The 20,607-nt window shown below is 42.6% G+C and overlaps 1 protein-coding gene across 1 annotated transcript in view; it reads left to right on the forward strand.

Moving 5' to 3' along the window:
* Nucleotides 1-1,949: 1,949 nt before the first annotated feature.
* ADRA1B (adrenoceptor alpha 1B) overlaps nucleotides 1,950-20,607 on the forward strand; it is a 42,977-nt gene continuing 24,319 nt past the window's right edge. The window contains 5 exon segments of the mRNA XM_030213423.1: nucleotides 1,950-1,971; nucleotides 3,515-3,769; nucleotides 3,772-4,121; nucleotides 4,123-4,367; nucleotides 4,369-4,463. Of these exon segments, the coding sequence (XP_030069283.1) occupies nucleotides 1,950-1,971; nucleotides 3,515-3,769; nucleotides 3,772-4,121; nucleotides 4,123-4,367; nucleotides 4,369-4,463 (967 nt within the window).

Here is a 20,607-nt window from a genome sequence, read left to right on the forward strand (position 1 = left end):
TGGGCCAATTCTGAGTTACCGCCCGGCCACCATGTGGCCCTTGCGGTAATTTCATTTTTGGCGCGTGTCCACTACTCACATCCGAAAATATTTTTTATTTTCTGGCACGTGTCAGCTACGCACGTCAACTGGCATTTGACACACGTATGTCATTACTGCGCGGTTACCACGTGGACTTTACTGATAGGTCAATGGCTGGTGGTAAGATCTCAGACCCAAAATAGACGCACGGCAGCTTTCATTTTGCCGCACATCCATTTTCAGCAAAATTTTAAAAAGGCATTTTTTACAGGTGCGCTAAAAAATGATTCTGTGCACGCCCAAAACACGTGTCTACACTACCTGCAGGCCATTTTCAGCACGCCTTTGTAAAAGGACCCCTAAGTGAATCATCTTAAGATGAGGGGTTATCCTGTATCCATTGTTTAGAAAAAGCTTATTATAGAGTGAAGTTGCTCCAAGGGAAAGCTCAAAGTTGCTCCAAGGGAGGAGTGGCCTAGTGGTTAGAGCACTGGTCTTGTAATCCAGAGGTGGCCAGTTCAAACCCCACTGTTGCTCTGTGTGATCTTGGGAAAGTCACTTAACCCTCCATTTTCTCAGGTACAAACTTAGATTGTGAGCTCTCCTGAGACAGAGAAATATCCAGCGTACCTGAATGTAACTCACCTTGAGCTACTACTGAAAAAGGTGTGAGCAAAATCTAAATAATAAATTGCTGCAGTGTCAGACTACTAGGGTGAATGATAGAATAGTAGCTGTATTCCCTTATACCACTTATATATTGGCCAATATTGAGTGTACATGAATGTTTTGCTGAAAACCTTTTAATTGCATATCAAAGGGGACATACGGTTGGGGGAAATACTTATAAGAGAATTGATTACACCCTCCTCCTTTCGGATCACATTCATGGCCATGGGGTGTGTGGCGACTGCCAGTGGTGTAATTCAGCAATGACAGGTTTAGAATGGTGCCCTCTTAATCAGAATAGATGCATCATGGCAAGAAACAATACTGATTGCAATTTGACAAATGTGGTCAATGTGATATAATGTCTGTATGGACTTTTGTACATAGGTTGTTCATCTAGGATGATTAAATTGCAGCTAATTGAACATAAATCCAGAATTGTCTGTAAAAACGCTCAGGCACCATTGGTATCACGCTGGTTAGAAAAGCGCCACACTTCCATGGATATTAAGTGGAGAGTGTTAGAGATAATACGCATGGGTTGGGAGGGAGGGGATATTGAGTGATTGCTTAATCTTCAGGAGTATTGGATTTTCTCATTGGGTACAGTTTCACCTAATGGGTTAAATTTGGAGATTGATTAGGCATCTCTGTTGTTAGCTGGCATTTTTGATTGGTGTACTGTAGGTTCCGGGAGGGGGGGGGGGGGTGCTGAGTATTTAAATGTGTCAATGTGCAATGAGAAATCTACGTCATGTTGTAATAGCAAGAGGTGTCTAAATGAAATGGTGTCTTTGTAATGGTAGGTGGTTTTTTCATGTGGATAGTTTTAGATTGGTTGTGCTTAATAGTAATAGTAATTATGCAGTGAAGAAATATTCTAGCTTAATGTATTTGTTGTGAATGGCTGTTTTAGTGTGTAGTGTATTGATCATCTTGCAGAATGTCTGTTTTAAGTTTGCCATGCTTTCCTATCAATTTGATGGAATTCTTTATGTTTTTTGTTTTTATATTATGATTTTTTATACTGATATTGTAAACCGTTCTGTTTTGTGCATACAATTTGTAACGGTATAGTAAATGAATAAACGATAAAAGTTTTCTTTTATAGGATCTTTCATCCTGACACAACGTAGTGAAACATGGCCCATGTTGGCATGGGTCTGACCTTTAAAAGATAAGTTCTAAAGATTGCTCTTAATGTTTGTATATGAGATTTTCTAAGAAACTAAAAAATGAAAAAGCATTATCGTGCAATTATGACACATGATGACGATGCAGGCAAGTCACAGAATATGCTCCTGTGTGAAACAAATTGCTGCTGAGGCTCTGTATAGTTGCTACCCACTTGTTCTAGGAAGTTTAGAAGTGAACTTTAAGTGCTGGGTTCCTATTACTTGAACCTTGTTTGCCCCTGCTGTGTTTGTTTTGTGTTCGACTGTTTATTTTTTATTTCACCCATGCTGCATAAAAGCTATTCAGGCTACATGAGAACATATTAGACTCTGTTCTAGAAAAATAACTCCTATGCATAAAGCCTGCATGCATATCTTCCTGTTGAACAAAATAGGGGATATAGCATCATTATGAAATGTCTGTGCCTCAGTTACCAGACCACTCCTCTTTAAACAAGAAGTGAGGACACTGCAGTTTACATAAAGGAAAAAGGGAAATAGGACTTGATATACCTTTCTGTGGTTTTTGCAACTACATTGAGGGGTCCTTTTACCAAGCTGCAGGAAAAGCTCTTATCCATGCAATGAGGAGCCCTTACTGATGCTCACTGAGAGGGTGCTAAGGGCATGCTGACTGCTCTGTAAAAAGGCCCCTCAAAGCAGTTTACATAGTATATACAGACCTGAGGCAATGCAGGGTTAAGTCAGCAGCTGTAGGGGGAATTAAACCCAGATTGCCAGGATCAAAGTCCGCAGCACTAACCACTAGGCTACTCCTCCACTCCAAATACTGCAAACCTTCAATTAATTTACAAATTTGGATTGCTATATAACATAAGACCTATAATATTTCATTAAAATGAAGAAAGAGTATTATTATAAGAACAAAGCAAGCATTTCCCAAATTCCAAGTGACTACACAGATATTAAATACTGTTCATTCTCCAAAATAATATCTGCTATATTTCCAGCCAGTGAATACGAAGATCTTTTTCCGATCAGCCTGGATCGTGTCATTACATTGTCGCGTTGAGCGGACCTTTTTGCCAAAAGCAGGGAATGAGATTTCTCCACAAATGTTTCCGATCCTGATTTCTGCGTCCGACCTGAAGACAGAAGCTTTCAGCAGTTGACAGTCGGAAGCCTTCGGCTGTTGTCCGTAGCTGCACTGCCCTCTAGCGCCTCCCGGGAAGATCGGGCTTTCGGTTTTCGGTGATGTCACACGCTGTCATCCAAAAGAAAGCAAAGGCAGCGGGACGCGGCTCCATGCAAAGTCGCCAAAGTGTTTACAGACTCTTCTTGGAGCAGCATGGTATCCCAACCAGGAAGGACAGACCTTCTACCAGAACTTCTGAGGATGGAGGCTACACAGAGCTCCATTCATTAACCAAAAGGGGGTCTCGACCCCAAACTCCTGCTTTTATTTGATTCTGCTAGACTTAACTCAGAAAGCGGTTATGCATGAGGATCTACTCTGAATACAGATGTGGGCAAAGTTCACCAAGCGGACACGTCAATGTTGTGCACCAGGCTTCCGAAATGGGTTTAGTAACTAACCCTGGACTTGATTTTACTGTTTTGATCATGAGGTAAGAAGACACTTTTGCTGCGGACTGGAGTGGTGCTTGCTATGGAGGATGTTTTTTAAGATGAGTCCTCCCTCCCGCTGAGAATTCCTCCTCCTCGGATTCTTGGAAACCTCGGTGCTCACCAACTGAGCGATGGAGAGAACTTCAACCAAACCGTGGGCAACGCCACCTCCCAGCCCCTGAAGCTCACCAGGGCTGTGACTGTTGGGATCATTCTAGGAGCCTTCATCGTCTTTGCAATAGTTGGGAACATCTTGGTCATCCTTTCCGTAGCCTGCCACAGGCACCTGAGAACTCCCACAAACTATTTTATCGTTACTTGGCAATTGCAGACCTACTGCTGAGCTTCACTGTCCTGCCCTTCTCTGCCACCAGAGAAATCCTGAACCACTGGGTGCTAGGCCAGGATCTTCTGTGACATTTGGCGGCCATGGACGTGCTCTGTTGCACGGCTTCCATCCTCAGTCTCTGCGTGATTTCCATAGACAGATACATCGGAGTACGCTACTCTCTTCAGTACCCCACAATTGTAACCAGAAAGAAAGCCATCCTAGCTCTGCTGGGCGTTTGGATTTTCTCCATGGTCATATCCATTGGACCTCTGCTCGGCTGGAAAGAGCCGGCACCCAGCGATGAAAAAGTGTGCAAAATCACGGAAGAACTGTTCTAACGCTGTCTTCTCCTCGTTGTTCTCCTTCTACATCCCTTTGATCGTCCTCTTGGTCATGTACTGCAGGGTCTACGTAGTTGCCAAAAGGATAACGAAAAATTTGGAGGCAGGAGAAATGAAAGAAGGGTCTGATTCCAAAGAATTGACTTTAAGGATCCATCATAAGAACATGCATGGAGATTCCTTTAACAGTTCCAAGGCCAGGGGACCCCATCCTCGGTGCTCCTTGTCTCTCAAACTGCTTAATTCTCTCGGGAAAGAAGGCAGCAAAGACCTTGGGTATTGTAGTCGGCTTCTTTGTCTTATGTTGGTTACCTTTCTTCCTAACTCTCCCTCTTGGTAAGTTTTGGTTGCAATGTTTATGAAATATCAAATTACTTCTTAATCTTACGGTTGCTAGCTAATAACGTACTCTCTGCTTATTCATTGTAGTCGGGTTCTTTGTCTTATGTTGGTTACCTTTCTTCTTAGCTCTTCTTCTTGGTAAGTTTTGGTTGCAATGTTTATGAAATATCAATAACCCGTTACTCTTACTGTTGCTAGCTGATCATTTGCTCTCTACTAGGCATTCATAACTAATCAGTTCTAATTGTTTACTCTGACATGCATTCCAAAATTAAGCAGCGTAGATAAAGTAGTTAAGCTTAAGTCCCAACTTTGGAAACTACTCGTTTGAGATCGTGACTGAGCTGGGATGCATTGCATGCCAAAAACAGCTTACACTTTTGTCAAAGATAAAACGGCCAGAATTTTAGGGTGATTATATGGGATGGATGAGATCTGTCTTTCCTCAGTTCTTCACAACTAGTCTGTATTGGTTTAAACATAGATCAAACCGGATAAATTTCTCAGCCCATCAGAACATCAGGAGTGGAACTCGATGCATTTTTTCCCCTGAATTGGAGTTTTAATAGCCTTGTGATCTTGGGCAGTCACTTAAACCCTCTATTGCCTTAGATTGTGAGTCTTCCTAGACAGAGAAATATCCAGAGTACCTGAATGTACTCACCTTGAGCTACTACTGAAAAAGGTGTGAGCAAAATCTAAATAAATAAATAAATTAAATTAAATAGAGGCGCAAAAGCTGCCCCCTTTCCGTCCTCCGGATTCACTTTTTCTTGATTAAGTTAAGCTTCACAGAAAACGGGTTCTAAGAAGTCCAGTTGATTTCCTTTAATATTCTAAAACTGCAACCGGGCACCAGAACCGCTTATTATTAAACTTTGGAACAAAAGAAAATGAATGGAAGATCTTTACAGAAACCTTCCCTAGATCATATAGTTTATCTCGATTATCATCTTTAGCTTTAAATTTTAGCACTGATCTGTAACTAACCTTTACAGATATGAAGATGTTCACAGGTTTAACCCCCTTGCAGCATGCAAAGAGTTTGGGGCATTAACTTTTTTTTTTTTTTTTTTTACTTTTTAGAGGTCTCTTTATTGATCGATACACAATAGAAAAGCAAAAGTTACAAATATGTACAGTCTCTATAAATACAGCACAGCTAAGCAATGAGTACCTATTTCTTTTTACAAGGTTCCCAAAGATGGATCCCCCCCACCCCCATTGTTAAGCATAAGGGGGCTGTCTCCTCACTCAGCACCTTGTATAACCCATATTTGGTGCATTAACATTTGCTGGACTCAGCAGCTGGGACTAAAGCAGAGCCGCCTTCTTGGCTTGACACTGAGTAGTCTGCACTGCAGCAGTTCTTACTGCACTAATCATTATATATTACTGTCACCAGATTATTTATGGACTATATTGGAAGACCACTGTATTCACTTTAGTAAACCCTCAACTATACCAAAACCAATACTTTCTTATATACCGCAATAGTCCCCAGAAAGGGTCCAGTGTGGTTTACATTATATAGGAAATAAAGATCATTACAATGTACCCAGAAATAAGACATAATGTATAATAATGACTGAAGAACCCGACTATATAAAATTGTTCATTCTATAGAACATTTTAAACAATTTTTTTTAAAAAGGACAACTAATTAATTTCAATCCTGATAGCAGTCGGGAGAGAATTCCAGTAAGGAATCACAAAAATAGAGAAAATAGTTTTAACTATACTAGAAAATCAAATTCCCTTTAAAGCCAAAGGTCATAAGATCAACAAATTATGCAACCGCATGGAAAATCTGCCCATAGGAATACAGACTAAATCAGTAATAAGGGGAAATGTGAGACCATAAATGGCCTGGAACACTATACAAGCTGATTTAAACAGAATTCTCTGTTGCATTGGAAGCCAGTATAAAGCTACCCTTTGAGATGAGACACAATCAAATTTTCTGAGATGAAAAATCAGCCTAATAGAGAAGTATGCTGAATGAGTTGTAATTTTCTTAACAGTTTGGCCGATAAACCGGAATAGAGAACGTTACAAGGACTAATCTGTGAACTAACAGAGAATAAGCAGATTGATCAACATATGACCTTACCAATCTTAGTTCTCTCAGTTTATAAATCGTCTTCCTCCAGAGCTGATTGACCTAGGGCTCAAAAGTCAGAGAAGAATCTAGAATCACTCCACGGACTCTAGATTTATCCTCAACTGGAAAGATCCTATCTTGTGCAACAACAATCTGCTTAGATATAGCAAAATCAGAGTTACTAAACCAAAGAATTTTAGTTTTATTGGAATTGAACTTCAGCATATTGTCTAAGGCCCAGTGTTGAATCCTTTCCATACAAGAAGATATTCAGTCAACAGTTTTATTCAGATCATCAAAGACTGGTGCCAGCATCAAAATATCATCTGCATAGGATAACAACATCTCATCTGAATTCAGCTGAATGTCACCTAAGGAAGCCATTAAAAAATGTAAAAATACGAGGGGACAGAGGGGAGCCCTGGGGCACCCCACAACCCAGAAACCAAAAATGGTTGAGAACATCATTCTTCTAAACACTATAACTCCAATTTATTAAAAACTCCTGAAACCACTTCAACCAGGTAAGAGCTGGGAGGTATATCACCCCAAGCTTGACAGAGCAGCCTGTATTTTCCACAACAGTCACGTGTTTCAATTGGGCTGAGGAGCGCAGAGACCAAGTATTTGAAATCCCTGTCATTTCCTCCTGTCCTTGCTTCACCCGAGCCCCAACCCTACATGTGGAGTGTTGCTTGCTCTCTTGCCCCTCCTGCTAGTTCTGATCACTGGGGGGCAGAAGATGAGTTTTAAAAATGGGACCACTAAAGGGTTGGGGGACATAGGAGAGGGGGGAAAAGAGAGGGTTGAACATAGGAGACAAGCTGGAGCTGGAGGGGTTTTGAGAGACAGAGAAATGGAATGGGCCTGAGTGTGAGTGAAAGAGAACTGACCCAGCTGCATCATCAGAGGGGCACCCTTCTGACCTGTGATGGTCTTTCTTGCACTGTGTCCACACACTGAGCCTCATCTGTGTTAGTAAACCATGGAATTATCTTTATCATTGTATTATAAGGTCATTATACTAAATTACTTTGAACTCTGGTGCTTCAAGTAGTCACACTAAAGCTTGTCTGGGTCTACAGTTTCTCATCGGTGCTGTCATGGGGTGCACTGGCTGCTTTTACTAGGACTTTACACGGAAGATTTAATAAAAGTACCTTTGCCAATATAACCGACGTGTAAACTGTATTCGACGTGTTTGAAGTTGTTGGAGGGTTTCACTATGGGTACAAAAAATTTTAGTATGATAATTTAATAAGCTAAATATATGTTTCCCTCAGAAAACAACCTAAAAATATATCTGTGTTAGCAGTGTCCCCCTGTCCCCCCCCCCCCCCCCAAGGTGGCTCTCATGCCTTCATTTCTCAGAGGACTCTTATCATAGGGTAGGGTACCTGCCTCATTTAGTAACAACACCTAAGGGATTTTCTGGATGTTACAAAGATCACCAGTGGTACTGGTGCGATCTGATGGCATTTAGATAGATTGTGGATTGTGCTTAAGTAAGGGCCTTGCCTTAGTAATGTTTTATTTTATTTACTTACTTATTTGTAACATTTGTATCCTGCATTTTCCCACATATTAGCAGGCTCAATGTGGCTTACAAAATACCGTAATGGTGTACGCCAAGTACAGTAGGTTTAAACAATACAAATTAGAAAAAGGGTCAGGTAAAGTAGGGGTAAAGGGATACAATAAGGGACAAGGAAATAAGAAATAAAATATTCATTGCAATGCATGTATAGAATTGAGGCATTTAAATAGATTCAATAGAATAGGCCTTGCAAAACAGATAGGTCTTTAAGTTCATTTGAAGATTTGATGGTCGTGCGTTGTTTTCACTCTCTTTCGGTTATGCATTCCACATTTGCATACCTAAGAAGAAAAATTGGAGGCATAAGTTGATTTGTATCTTAGTCCAATGCAGCTTGGATAGTGAAGGTTCAGATATGAACTGATTCTGTTTCTGGCTGGAAGATCTATTAAATCAATCATATATCCAGGGGCATCACCGTAGATTATCTTGTGGACCAGAGAGCAAATTTTGAAAGTAATGTGGTCCTTGATAGGGAGCCAGCGTAGTTTCAATCGAAGAGGTTTTGCGCTATCAAATCTTCTTTTGTTAAATATCAGTCTAGCAGCTGTGTTTTGGGCTGTCTGGAGTTTCTTCATAAGCTGCGCTTTACAACCTGCATATATTGCAGTGCAATAATCAGTGTGGCTCACTACTATTGATTGTGTCAAATTACGGAATATATCCCTTGGATAATTTGTATCTCTTAATTATTTTTTGTTATACCTCCCTCTTTTAGTGGTCTTAGAAGGGGTTTGATTGTTTCTAAGGGGGGTCTTTTACAAAGGCACGTTAGTGGTTTTAGTGTGCAGTAATGATTAACGCACGCTAAACACTAGAGATGCCCATAGGAATATATGGGTGTCTCTAGCATTTAGTGAATGCTTATTTTTAGCATGCGCTAAAAATGCTAGTGTGCCTTTGTGAAAGGACCCCTTAGTGATTCTTCTTCTCATTGTTATATAGCTCTGTGTTTCTTAAGCAAGTGTATACTTGTGAATTATAGTCATAAATTCAATAAATATAATATTTTAAAAAAAGGAAAGCACCCAAGCCTTTTTAGCTGGTAGTCCAACTGGATCCACTCCCTGCCTTGCACCAGCTAGGGAGGTTCTGCTGTAGCTCTCATGCACCTTGGCCCACCTTGCTGTCCTCTCCAGCAAGGCCATGTACTGCTCCAGTTTTCCAGCCATAGACCTTCACCCTCCCACACCTGCAATGCTCCAGCTAGGTGTAAGTCTGCATTTTTTCTTTCAGTGATCCATACACTGTTGTCTGGGTGCTGTTCCCATACAAATGCTTATCTGGGCTCAGGTGCCTCTACAGCTGTGACAAAGTATAACCATTGAACAATAGCTCGGATGAGCAGGGCTAGTTCTAACACAGATCCACTGACTCATAGCAGTGCAAAGTCTAGCACATACTGGCAAAAAGAAGAGGTGGGAAGCTTTTTGCTCACCAAGAGGGAGAACAGGAGATTCAAAATTACCTGGAGCCTGCCACAGGAGGGAGCTCTGCCCTCCAAGAGCCGGGCAGCCAATTGCTTTCGGGAACATCATTGTGATGTCAGCTGTGATGCCTACAGTGCACCACCCCTTTATCCTACCTTAGGGTAGCCAGTCCTGGCCTTGGAGGACAGAACCCTGGTCTGAGCATCAAGCATGGCAGCTGCCATGTAACTCGCCTGCCCTCGCGGATCTTAATTAACATTGGCAGGAACTTACATTGCATTCGCAGCACCTTCATGGTAAATGGCTGATTCTGTGGCTAGCATGATTTGTAGATGCAACATGTGTCCCCAGGACCAGTAGATCGATTATATGACCAGCAAGATTGCCAGCAAATATGGCTTTATGACTATTAGGTTGGGGGAACGGATTGGCTTTTATCACCTTACGGTAGTAATTTTGCAATTTTATGTGCTAGAAAATGAATACAGCCATGGGATGAAACTACAAGTTCTGAGGTGACAGTTTAGGAACCTAATATCAAACCTTAGATGCGACTATGAACCTCAAAGCTAAGTAGACACTATTGTAATTAAAATTAAAAATAATGAGCAAACCTATAAATGTTGGTTACAGATTTTCCATTCTCATGATTTGTTTTTCCTGGAAATTAAGTGCCTTCACTAAAATGAGTGTTGCCACAGAGCGCTAAAGGAACATTGACTAGAATCACATTGCAAGCTCCTCAAATTTATCTTCTTACAGTATAACTGAAAAGCTTAACCCATAATCCTGTAAGAGGCTTGCAAAAACAGTACAGTATTTCTAAAGGAAATACTGGAAAATATGCACGATAAATAAAACATCAAGCCACACGTTTAACACAAAGCCCGGCTAATCTTTTCTAGACAATTTGGACACCATGTGCCTTCTGTTTAATTAACATTTGGCAAGATCTGGAAATCTCATCGGTCAAAAACCTAACGGTGGAAACTGAGATGCTGACCTGATTTTAAAGAATTAAACCAACGCAATGAGAATAAATATATATTTAATTTTCAAAATCTAGTTCTGAGATTTAGGGATTAATTTCTTACTGATATTATAGTTTCACTGATAGAGTATTTGAAATCAAATGTGCTTGGTTACTATTCATAGCGTTAGGTGTATATATATTTTAGGAAATGGTTTGCTAAGGCTTTTGCATGAAGACAGAAATCTGTAAGGTTAGTTATTTAATGGCCTCTATGCTGAAGTTTACACACACAAACAAAGGGACAATCAATATCTAAAGTGAATTTTTACTCTTTTAATGGTACCTTATTTTTTGACTTCCCTTATCCAACACTAGAAAATATATCCACAGCATTCCTCACAAATAAAATAGCATAATTGTGACCATAAACAACCCCTAAGGGTAAAACCTTAAGGAGGGTTGAAACCTCCAAAAGAAAACACATATGTAACAAATCAAACTGTGGTGCACTCATATCCAAAGAATTCTTTATGCAGCTGCACTTACAAAAACATATCACTTTCTGTGAAAGTTTGTTCTTCCACTCTTCCTGAAAACAGATATTTCAGTTTGCAACATTTATTGTAGTTCAGGATCAGAGATGCCCTGCTTAGGTTTAGCTAACATAATCCCAATTGACAGAAGCAGATTTCAAATAGCCAGCCTGTACTTGCAACTCCAGACACCCTTTTAGATAGCATTATTCAAAAAGACAAGACCAAAATGTTTTTCTCTCTAATTAAAGAGGAGTTTATCGAAATCAGAAACTTTCACCTAGAACCGATCCTTGCATGAGAAGAAGCCACACCCCTGAGCTCACGAGGCTGTAAAAACTGGGCATGTGCTGTTTTTTCTGTCCTGGGTTTTCAGAATAGTACAATCACCCACATGTCCGCTGGTCGGTTTGGGGTTACCCCTTCCATTTCAAGGTATTAAAACTTTCAACTGTCTTCCTCTGTGCCAGAGGTTCCCAAACCTGGTCCTGGAGGGCCCCCAGCCAGTCAGGTTTTCAGGATACCCGCAATGAATATTCATGAGAGAGATTTGCGTGCACTGCCTCTACTGGGAGCTGGGGGGCCTCCAGGACCAGGTTTGGGAACTACTGCTGTATGCCTTCCTTTTTATGCTCGCTCTCTCTCTCTCTCTCTCTCTCTCTCTCTCTCTCTTGATCTCGATAGACCGATCTTAGGGGCCCTTTTACCAAACCATGTTAAGCGCTAAGCGAACCTTAATATGGGAAAAACTTGCTGCAAAATGTATTTATTTATTTATTTATTACATTTGTACCCCGCGCTTTCCCACTCATAGCAGGTTCAATGCGGCTTACATAGTGTAAGCTCTGTCGAGCAGGGACTGTCTCTTCTTGTTCAAGTGTACAGCGCTGCGTACATCTAGTGGCGCTATAGAAATGATAAGTAGTAATTGGGATTACAAAGTATTGGTGGAGAGAAATAAGTTGAGTATTATCGGAGTAATAAAAGAAATAAGAATGAAGAAATGCAGGGATGAGGGGAGTAGGAGGAGTATGAGCAAGGGTAAGTAAGCAATTGGAGGGGTAGATGAGGTGGAGGGGGTGAGCAAGAGTGAAGGGAGTAGGAGAGGTCTGAGTAAGGGTAGGTGAGCATTTGGGGAGGGGTCGATGAGGCGAAAGGGGATAGAACAAGGGATAAGCAGGGGGAAATGCATTAAAGCTTGTTTTGGTACTTTGTCAGTACATGCTAATTGCTCACTATTTTTTTTTAAATATTTTTTGGATGAGGAATGGGCATGTAAGGTTATCCAGCCAGCATGTTCCATTAGCATGCAATAACTGGATAACGCAGACTTAGCGAGGGAACACTTACTGCCTCCTGTTAGGAGGTGTTAAGTGCTCCCACCTTAATATTTTTGCAGGTCTCACCCACTAATGGAAAAATTAGCACAGGGCCTACAAAAAGAAAAAAAAAAAGTCCCATTTTAGGACCTGCTAGAAACGGGCTTAGCACAAGGGAAAGTCCTGTGTTTAAAAAAAGCTAAGCCCGTTGCATGGTGCATCTTAGTAAAAAAGCTCCTTAGTAACTCTTTCCCAGCACCTTGACATCTTTTCAAGGAATACTGAATTCTGATTTTTGTCTGCTCATCTTAAGATGTCCCCATGATCTACAATTGTGACATTAAACACCAGCCCCTTGGGGCATCAGTTACCAAATATTTGGCCTACAGAATAGGAGTAAGGCAGTTTTAGGAAGGAAACATTTTAAATTAAGAGCTATTCACCCAACCTTATTGGTCTTTGTAGGGAGGTGCAGACTCCTGTCTGAAGAAGGAGAACGCTCTGAGTGACTCACATTTATCATCAGAGATTGGGAGTTTTTTTTCTTTTATTTGAAGAGAAGTGGTGGTTACCAATTTACTAAGCTCTTTGAAAAGCAATAGCTTTGGTCTAAAAGGGTGGTTGAGAAGCTGGTGTTTTGCAGACAATAGAATGATTCACTGAAACAAGGTAGAAGGCGAGAAGAAGGAAAATCATGAGCATGCTTTGAGCAGAGAGAGACGGGCTGGAAAGATATGTTAGCTACAAGCTAGCAAAATATAATATGGGTACAATAATACAAACACCAGTCTACCTATTAGTGTAATAACTGTCCCTACGAAACACACCTTTGTTTGCTAATGTCCTGTACTGCTGTAGCACACAATATTTTTTCCAATAGTATCTTGGTCCTTATCAAACAAAATCAATTCTTGTATACCACTAATAACCCATTTCCAGGGTTCAGTGCAGTTTACATTCCAGGGGCCCTGTTTACTAAGGTGGGTTAGTGTTTTTAGCATGCCTACACAGCACACGCTAACCATGTAAGTGCCTATAGGGATATTGTAGGCACATACATGGTTAATGCACGTGCATGGTTAACGTGCGTTAAAAATGTTAAAGAGGCAATAACACTGCTTAGTAAACAGGGCCCTAATTGAGACAAAAGCTGATAATGTTCGTCTGAGGTATGAGAACAATTAGAGACCATTGATGTAATACATGAGACCAAAAACATTATAGGAAAGGATAATGGACGATACTAGGAGGTAGAAGTCAATGAATTGTTATGAAGCAAAAATGCCACAAAAATCATGAGGATTTATTTTAAACTGTGGATAAAGTAATGTGTTGTGTTAATCCCATAAAATGCACCTAAATGAAGTTTAACAAATAAAGGGACCTTTTTACTAATCAGCAATAGGGCTACCACCAGAGTAGCGCATGGCGAATCGGCTCTACCGCCAGGATCTCCCAGGAGCCCGGTGGTAGTTCTGGTTCTGCTGCACGCCATCTCCGGAGCTCAAAAATAGCTTTAATTTTGTAGCACTGGTGGGTGGGGAGTGGGCATGCCCTAATCATGCAGTGCTGCACACTGCCCAATTACCACCAGAGCCTACGGCAGTAAATGGCCACACACCAAATTTTTAAGTAGCGCACGGCCATTTACTGCCTCTATTTTACCCGCTTTGGTAAAAGGTGATCTCAGCACGTGGGATAGCCACGTGCTGAGGCCACCTTTTTCCGCCTCGTGGAAAAAGGGCCCCCAAAACAGAAAACAATAATACCGTAAGATGATACTGTTTTTTTCTGGACTAATTTAATTAATTTCTTGACCTGTTTTTAGGAGTTAAGGTCATATCAGCATAAAATGACATTAACAGGAAAACTTTGGGGCCCTTTTTACTAAAGCTTAGCACGTGCTAACGGACATTAGCATGCACTAAGTGCCTCGTGGCCCATAGGTATAAAATAGGGCATGCAGCATTTATTGCGCATTAATGTTAGCGCACTAAGGGGGTCTTTTACTAAAGCTTAGCTCAAGTCATCTGCAGCAGGACCCATTTTATTCCTACAGGCCCTGCTGCAGATAACTCGAGCTAAGCTTTAGTAAAAGACCCCCCTAAGGGGCCTTTTTACTAATGCGTTGCCGAGTGGCAAAAGGCTTGCCTCGCGGTAACCCGGGTCTACTGCTGACCCAACGCAGCTGTCGGCAGTAATTCTGCCTCGAGCGCATGCCATTTCAAGCACTATGGAAAATAATTTCAGTATTTCTAACATGGCGCTAACCCAGTGATAATTGGCGCTGCCCAGTTACTGCCAGGTTACTATGGGAGCCCTTACCACCACCTCAATGGGTGGCAGTGATTCCCACCCCCCCCCCCCCCCCCATGGCCATGCAGTAAGAATAATCTTACCGCATGGCCATGTCTTTTTTAGGGGCTTTTTACCTGCTGCGGAAAAAGGGCCCTGGCACCATAGCTGTCGAGAAGGGGAGAGGCAGGGGGGACAAAATTCCCTGGGCCCAGGCCTCCAAGGGGGGCCCAGCGCCGCAGTCCCACCCGCCCTCCGTTGTCGACCGTCTGCCTCCTGCATTGAAATCACAGTTTCACCTCCGTGAAAGCAGCGCTGCAGGCAGCAGAACCCCTCCCTTCAGCCCTCCTTCCCCCTGTGTCCCGCCCTCATCTGACGTAACATCCGCGAGGGCGGGACACGAGAGAAGGAGGGCCGAAGGGAGGCGTTCTGCTGCCTGCAGTGCTGCTTTCACAGGAGTTAGACTGCAATTTCAATGCAGGGGCCCTGGCCCGGTGGCGGACAGAGGAGAGGGAGAGGGAGCGATGGCGACCTCAGGAGGGGTGGAGGGGGGAGCTGCAGTGGCGGCGACCTCGGGGGTGGAGGGGGGAGCAGTGGCTGCAGCGATCTCAGGGGGGAGCGGTGGCGACCTAGGGGTGGAGGGGGGAGCGGCGGCAATGACCTTGGGGTGGGGCCCTGGGGGCGGCCTTGCCCCGGGCCCAGCCCAGTCTCTCGGCGGCCCTGCCTGGCACATGGCAAAAGCAGGCCCCGCCGCTACCACAGGACTCTTTTTACTGCAGCTTGGTAAAAGAACCTCGTTGCTTTAGTAAAAGGGCTCCTTTGTCTTTCCAGATGAATTTGCAGATATTCAGGGTAATGTTACTTGCCAGGATGTGGGCTTTTATTTACCTCATCCCCACAAAATGGAAGATCAGCCGTAGAGAAACAGGACCATTGTCAATTTTGCTTTGGAGGGAAGAAGTAGATGGTCATATAAGGCTAATGCACAATATTGATGCCCACCCCAAGAGGTTAAAGTCCTAAACTGTGTTCTGTTTTGTAAAGGTGAATAACAGAAAATAGAGTGTGTTATTCTATTTGTGAATTCTAAAGGGTACTGTTAACTATTTTACCATGTATAATTATGCATTTGTAAGAGCATTCTCAAAAATTATGCAACACTGCTATGAGCTGAAGGATCACATAAATCAACTCATTAGTTTTTATAATGAAAATCAATGTACATTGGCAATTTTCTGTAAAATGTAACTACACCTTGTAGGCCACAAGAAAATCAGTACAAAACTCATTTACATATTTATGGAGATGGCCTGGTAATGGTGAAATAATTTTATTACGGGTTGAGGGCATTACTGGGGAGGCAACCACAGGTTAGTAAAACAACCACTTAGGCAGGTATAAACACAGACACACAATTTACTCAGCTTGTTCCTTTTCAAACCTGCCTCTATCAAATTCTCGGTACCTTTTGTTTACATTTATTGGTCAGAGGCAAAGCCAGCCCTCTGATTCTTTTTTTTTTTGGGGGGGGGCCCAGGAGTTGACTGGGTGGGCAATGCATTTCTTCCCCCCACTTCTGCATTTTAAAATATTATCTTTGCTGGCAGGGATGCCAAAACCACGCAAGCCAAAGAAATTCACTGCCGAGCTACTCCCCGCCTCCTCATGTTGCTGCAATAAAGAACAAGTCGGTGGCATGCCTTCAGCTGCCAACACCAGGATTCCTTGCATATGCTTAATTCTTGCTTGAAATGAGCATGCATGAGGAGTCCTGGCATCAGTGGCTGAAGGAATATATGGGTGTCTTTAGCGTTAGTGCGTGCTAAAACTGGTAGCATGCCTTAGTAAACAGGGTCCAAAAATATTTGTTCACCTGCTTAAGGTGATCATCTATGCTGTGTCTGGCCAAAGACTGCTTTAAATCTACTTGTTATTGTTACTATGACTTCTGAACAATTCTTATGTATTTATTTATGCATTTGTTATCCAAAAACAAGTTTTGGTTCAACTCTTTGCAAAAGAAGGCAAATATTTCTGTCATTGTCTCTTTTTTATTTAAATGATATAAAATAGTAGCCTTGTAAAAGTGAAAGGGTTATTTTCTAAAGGTGTTTTTGCACATATAGAAAGGAAGGGAAGGGAATTTAGCTCACTCCCTTTCAGTAGTAAGTCAAAGTCCAGTATCCCCCAAATTCTATAGATAGTGCTAAAAATTGTGCGTGCAAATTTGGGCATGTGTCCAATTGGCATGTGGAATTTAATTGAATAACGAGCTAATTAGCACCAATAGTTGGGCCCTAACATTCAATTATCAGTGCTAATTGGCATTAATTTAAATTTATGTGTGCTGTAGACTGCTTTGAGAGCATCTATGAGGCTTGTAGGCAATATATAAGACTGTAACATATATAAATAAGTAAATAACTACTTGTATGCACAGGATAATTTTATAAGTGCATATTTACACGTCCGGATCTGCATGCAAATTTTACATGTGCCTCCAAAAAGGGGTGGGGCCATGGGACGAGCAGCCAAACAACCGCAGCTTCACCTCGGAGCGACCACCGTTCCCCAGGAGTTGAGCCCCCAGGTGCAGGTGGCCACCAGGATTTCTGGATACCAACAGGGTCCGGCGGCCAGGCAAAGATCAGTAGGTCCAAACCAAAAGTCAGGGCAGGCAGCACAGCAGAGAATGGTCAGGTTCAATCCAAGAGTCTGGACAGGCAGCAAAGCAGAGAATGGTCAGATTCAATCCGAGTGTCAGGGCAGGCAGCAAAGCAGAGAATGGTCAGGTTCAATCCAAAAGTCTGGACAGGCAGCAAAGCAGAGAATGGTCAGGTTCAATCCGAGTGTCAGGACAGGCAGCAAAGCACAGAATGGTCAGGTTCAATCCGAGTGTCAAGTCAAACAGGAAAGTAGACTGCAGAATGCTCAATACAAGCACCAGACCTCCACAACGATAGAAGCCGAAGCAAGGTATGAAGGGAACCACGGTTCTTAAATAGTCCCCTCGTCGACCGTAACCTCAGTCAGCTGGGGAGAGCAATCCTGGATTGGTAGGCTGCAAGAGTGGGGAGGAGCAGAGTGAGAGGTGGCCAAACCTGCACTACCGGCGAGATGAGAGACGCGCCGGAAGGAAGCCCCGCCTCACAGATGCTGACAGTCCACATGGCCGGCCTTCAGGGTGAATAGGAATGGCTGGCCATGCGACTGAAATGAGCTGACCGGTGTTGACTGCCAACATGGCCGGCCATCGCCCCGAGATAGCGACCGGAGGGCTGACCTTCAGGATCGAATAGATATGGCCGGCCACGTGACCAAAGCGGGCAAGGCTGACGCTGACCGCCAACATGGATCGCACCACAGGTGAGGAATGCAACAGGCACCCATTTGTAAAATAAGATTCAAATAAGTGCCTGCTGATTTCTTAATCTGGGCATCATGTTATAAAATTATTCTCAGATTGTATAGCAAACACCAGCTATATCAGGAACAAATTTCTGCCTGTGCAGAACCTAAAAAACTAAGGGTTAGATTCTGTAAATGACACCCACAGATAGGCCACAAAATGATGCTGCCCAGAGCAACCTTTACAGAAAACTAGCCTGGCGCACTTTTCAATGCTAACTTTGGGCGGGAACATTTATGCCTGCAAAAGGCTGGTGTAAATGCTCGTACCCAACTGATGGCAATTAGGCATGCAAATTCAGGTATTCTGTAACATCGCACCAAGGGGCCCTTTTACTAAGCTGTGGTAAAAAGTGGCCTGTGGTAGTGCAGGCACGTGGATTGGGCGTGCACTGGGCCAGTTTTTACTGCATCTGTAAAAAAGGACTTTTTTTAACGGGACGGGATAAGGGCCTGCGGTAAAAATTAAACCAATGCGTACCCAAAAGTGGCCTGAGCCCTTGACACCACCCATTGATCTAGCAGTAAAGGCTTGCGTGCTACACGCCCGGTGACCATTCAGTATGTGTCAAGTGCCGATTACCACCAGAATCACCAGAATAAATAAATAATCCAGGTGTTATGGGCGCATGCCAAATCTGAAATTAGTCTCATTTGGGCATGCGCGTAGAGCCTACTGCATCTTAGTAAAAGGGCCCCCTAATTTCTGTGAATGCCCTGACCCACCCATGCCCCTCCCAAGGCCACATCCCCTTTGGAGTTGCACACTGTGAAATTTAGGTGCACGTTACAGAATAGGGTGTAGGGCACATCTGCATGTAACTCCTAATTACTGCTAATTAAGTCCTTGTTAATACCAATAGCGGATTATTATTCCCTAATTAGCTAATTAGTTTGCATCTGGATCTGTGATGCACACCCAAAATTGCATGGCCAACTTTGGGCAACAAATTTAGAATCTGGGGGTAAGAGTCTTCAGTCATTCCAATGTCTATTCCTTTAACACAAATACTTAATCTTCATGTAATAGGATTCCAAAGGATGTTGTTATTATGCTGTTCATCATAATAAATGCTCATTTATTTAAGAAGCCAGTAATATAAAGCTCTTCAAGAGAAATATGTTATCTGCCTATCAGACAGCTATGGGAAACCAGCTGGAGACTGAGAGAGGAAACAGCATTTATGTTTTTATGAACCATATTATGGTACCATGTCTGTTAAATTTTGGTTTATAGCTTTATCAGGATAAAAATAGCACAGTTATTTAGCAGTGAGAGAGTAATGAATGAGACAGCCTGTGTGCACAGAATGCTAGTGCCTAGACAGGAGGAGAGCATTTAGAAAAGCTTGCATTCCAGAAATACCAACTCATACCATGTTTAACTGCCAGTGTGCAGCATGCAGTTAATGTTTGCAAGAAAATCCTACCCAGCAATGCAGGACCAATGCAGTCCAAGCATGAGAACTGCACACAGGGACTTAAAGAAGCATGCAGTAAATCTACCAGGAGCTTCCTCTATTCATTGCAACTTTCAGGACAACTGGAAAGATTTACATTATTTTCCTCTCCATGGTTTTGAGGGTAGCAGCTCAAATCCTGTAATGATAGGCTGCAACTGAGCAATAATGCACCAACTTTTCAGCGACTCTCTGAACTTGAAATGTGTCTGAAATCTTGCAGGACATCTATTTTCTTTTCTGCAGACATAAAAATGGAGATTCCAGCAAAATGTAGACCACATGAAATAAAAGTACTGGAGAGTAGCAATTTGTCGGTTATGTAATTATGACATGAAATACAGATATACATAATTCATAGTTACACTCAAGGGTGGACTGACCATTGGGACCCAAGGACCCACACCATCTAATCATTTTTGATAGGTGATTAGGAGCCCATGACCCTTATTGACCGGGAGCCTAGATCCCTGTCTGTCCACCCCTGTTACACCAATGCATCACTTACTGACAGCTGGGTCTAGAACTCCCAATCACGAGTGTCTGCATTACAACTGTATGTCCCTCACAAGAGACTTTCTTCCTTCAGATGGTTGTGATCTACTGTAGAAGTACGTTATCTAAAACAGGAATTGACTGGGCAAATCTCCATACATTTCCCATTACTTCCATTGTCAGAAGCTGTTTCTCCTTCAGGCTGCTGGCTCCGACTCAAACCTATTCCCCCTCCTTCCCCCTGTTCTCTCCTCCCCAACTCTTCCCTCCCCATTTTACCTTATGTCCCCCACCCACTCTGGGTCACCACCTGATCTAACAGTCCACGCTCAATGGGGCCCTTTTACTACAGCACACCAAAAAGAAGCATGCACTGGTGTAGGCATATGTTATGGATGCGTGCAGGTCTGTTTTTCAGCATGCTGCAGTAAAAAGGGCCCTGGTGCACGGCAAAAATGGCCACCTTTTTACCACAGCTTGGTAAAAGGACCCCTTTGTGTCACAATCTACTGGAGGTATTGGGG

Source organism: Microcaecilia unicolor, chromosome 8 (assembly GCF_901765095.1).
Source record: "Microcaecilia unicolor chromosome 8, aMicUni1.1, whole genome shotgun sequence".
In the NCBI taxonomy this organism is placed as follows: domain Eukaryota; kingdom Metazoa; phylum Chordata; class Amphibia; order Gymnophiona; family Siphonopidae; genus Microcaecilia; species Microcaecilia unicolor.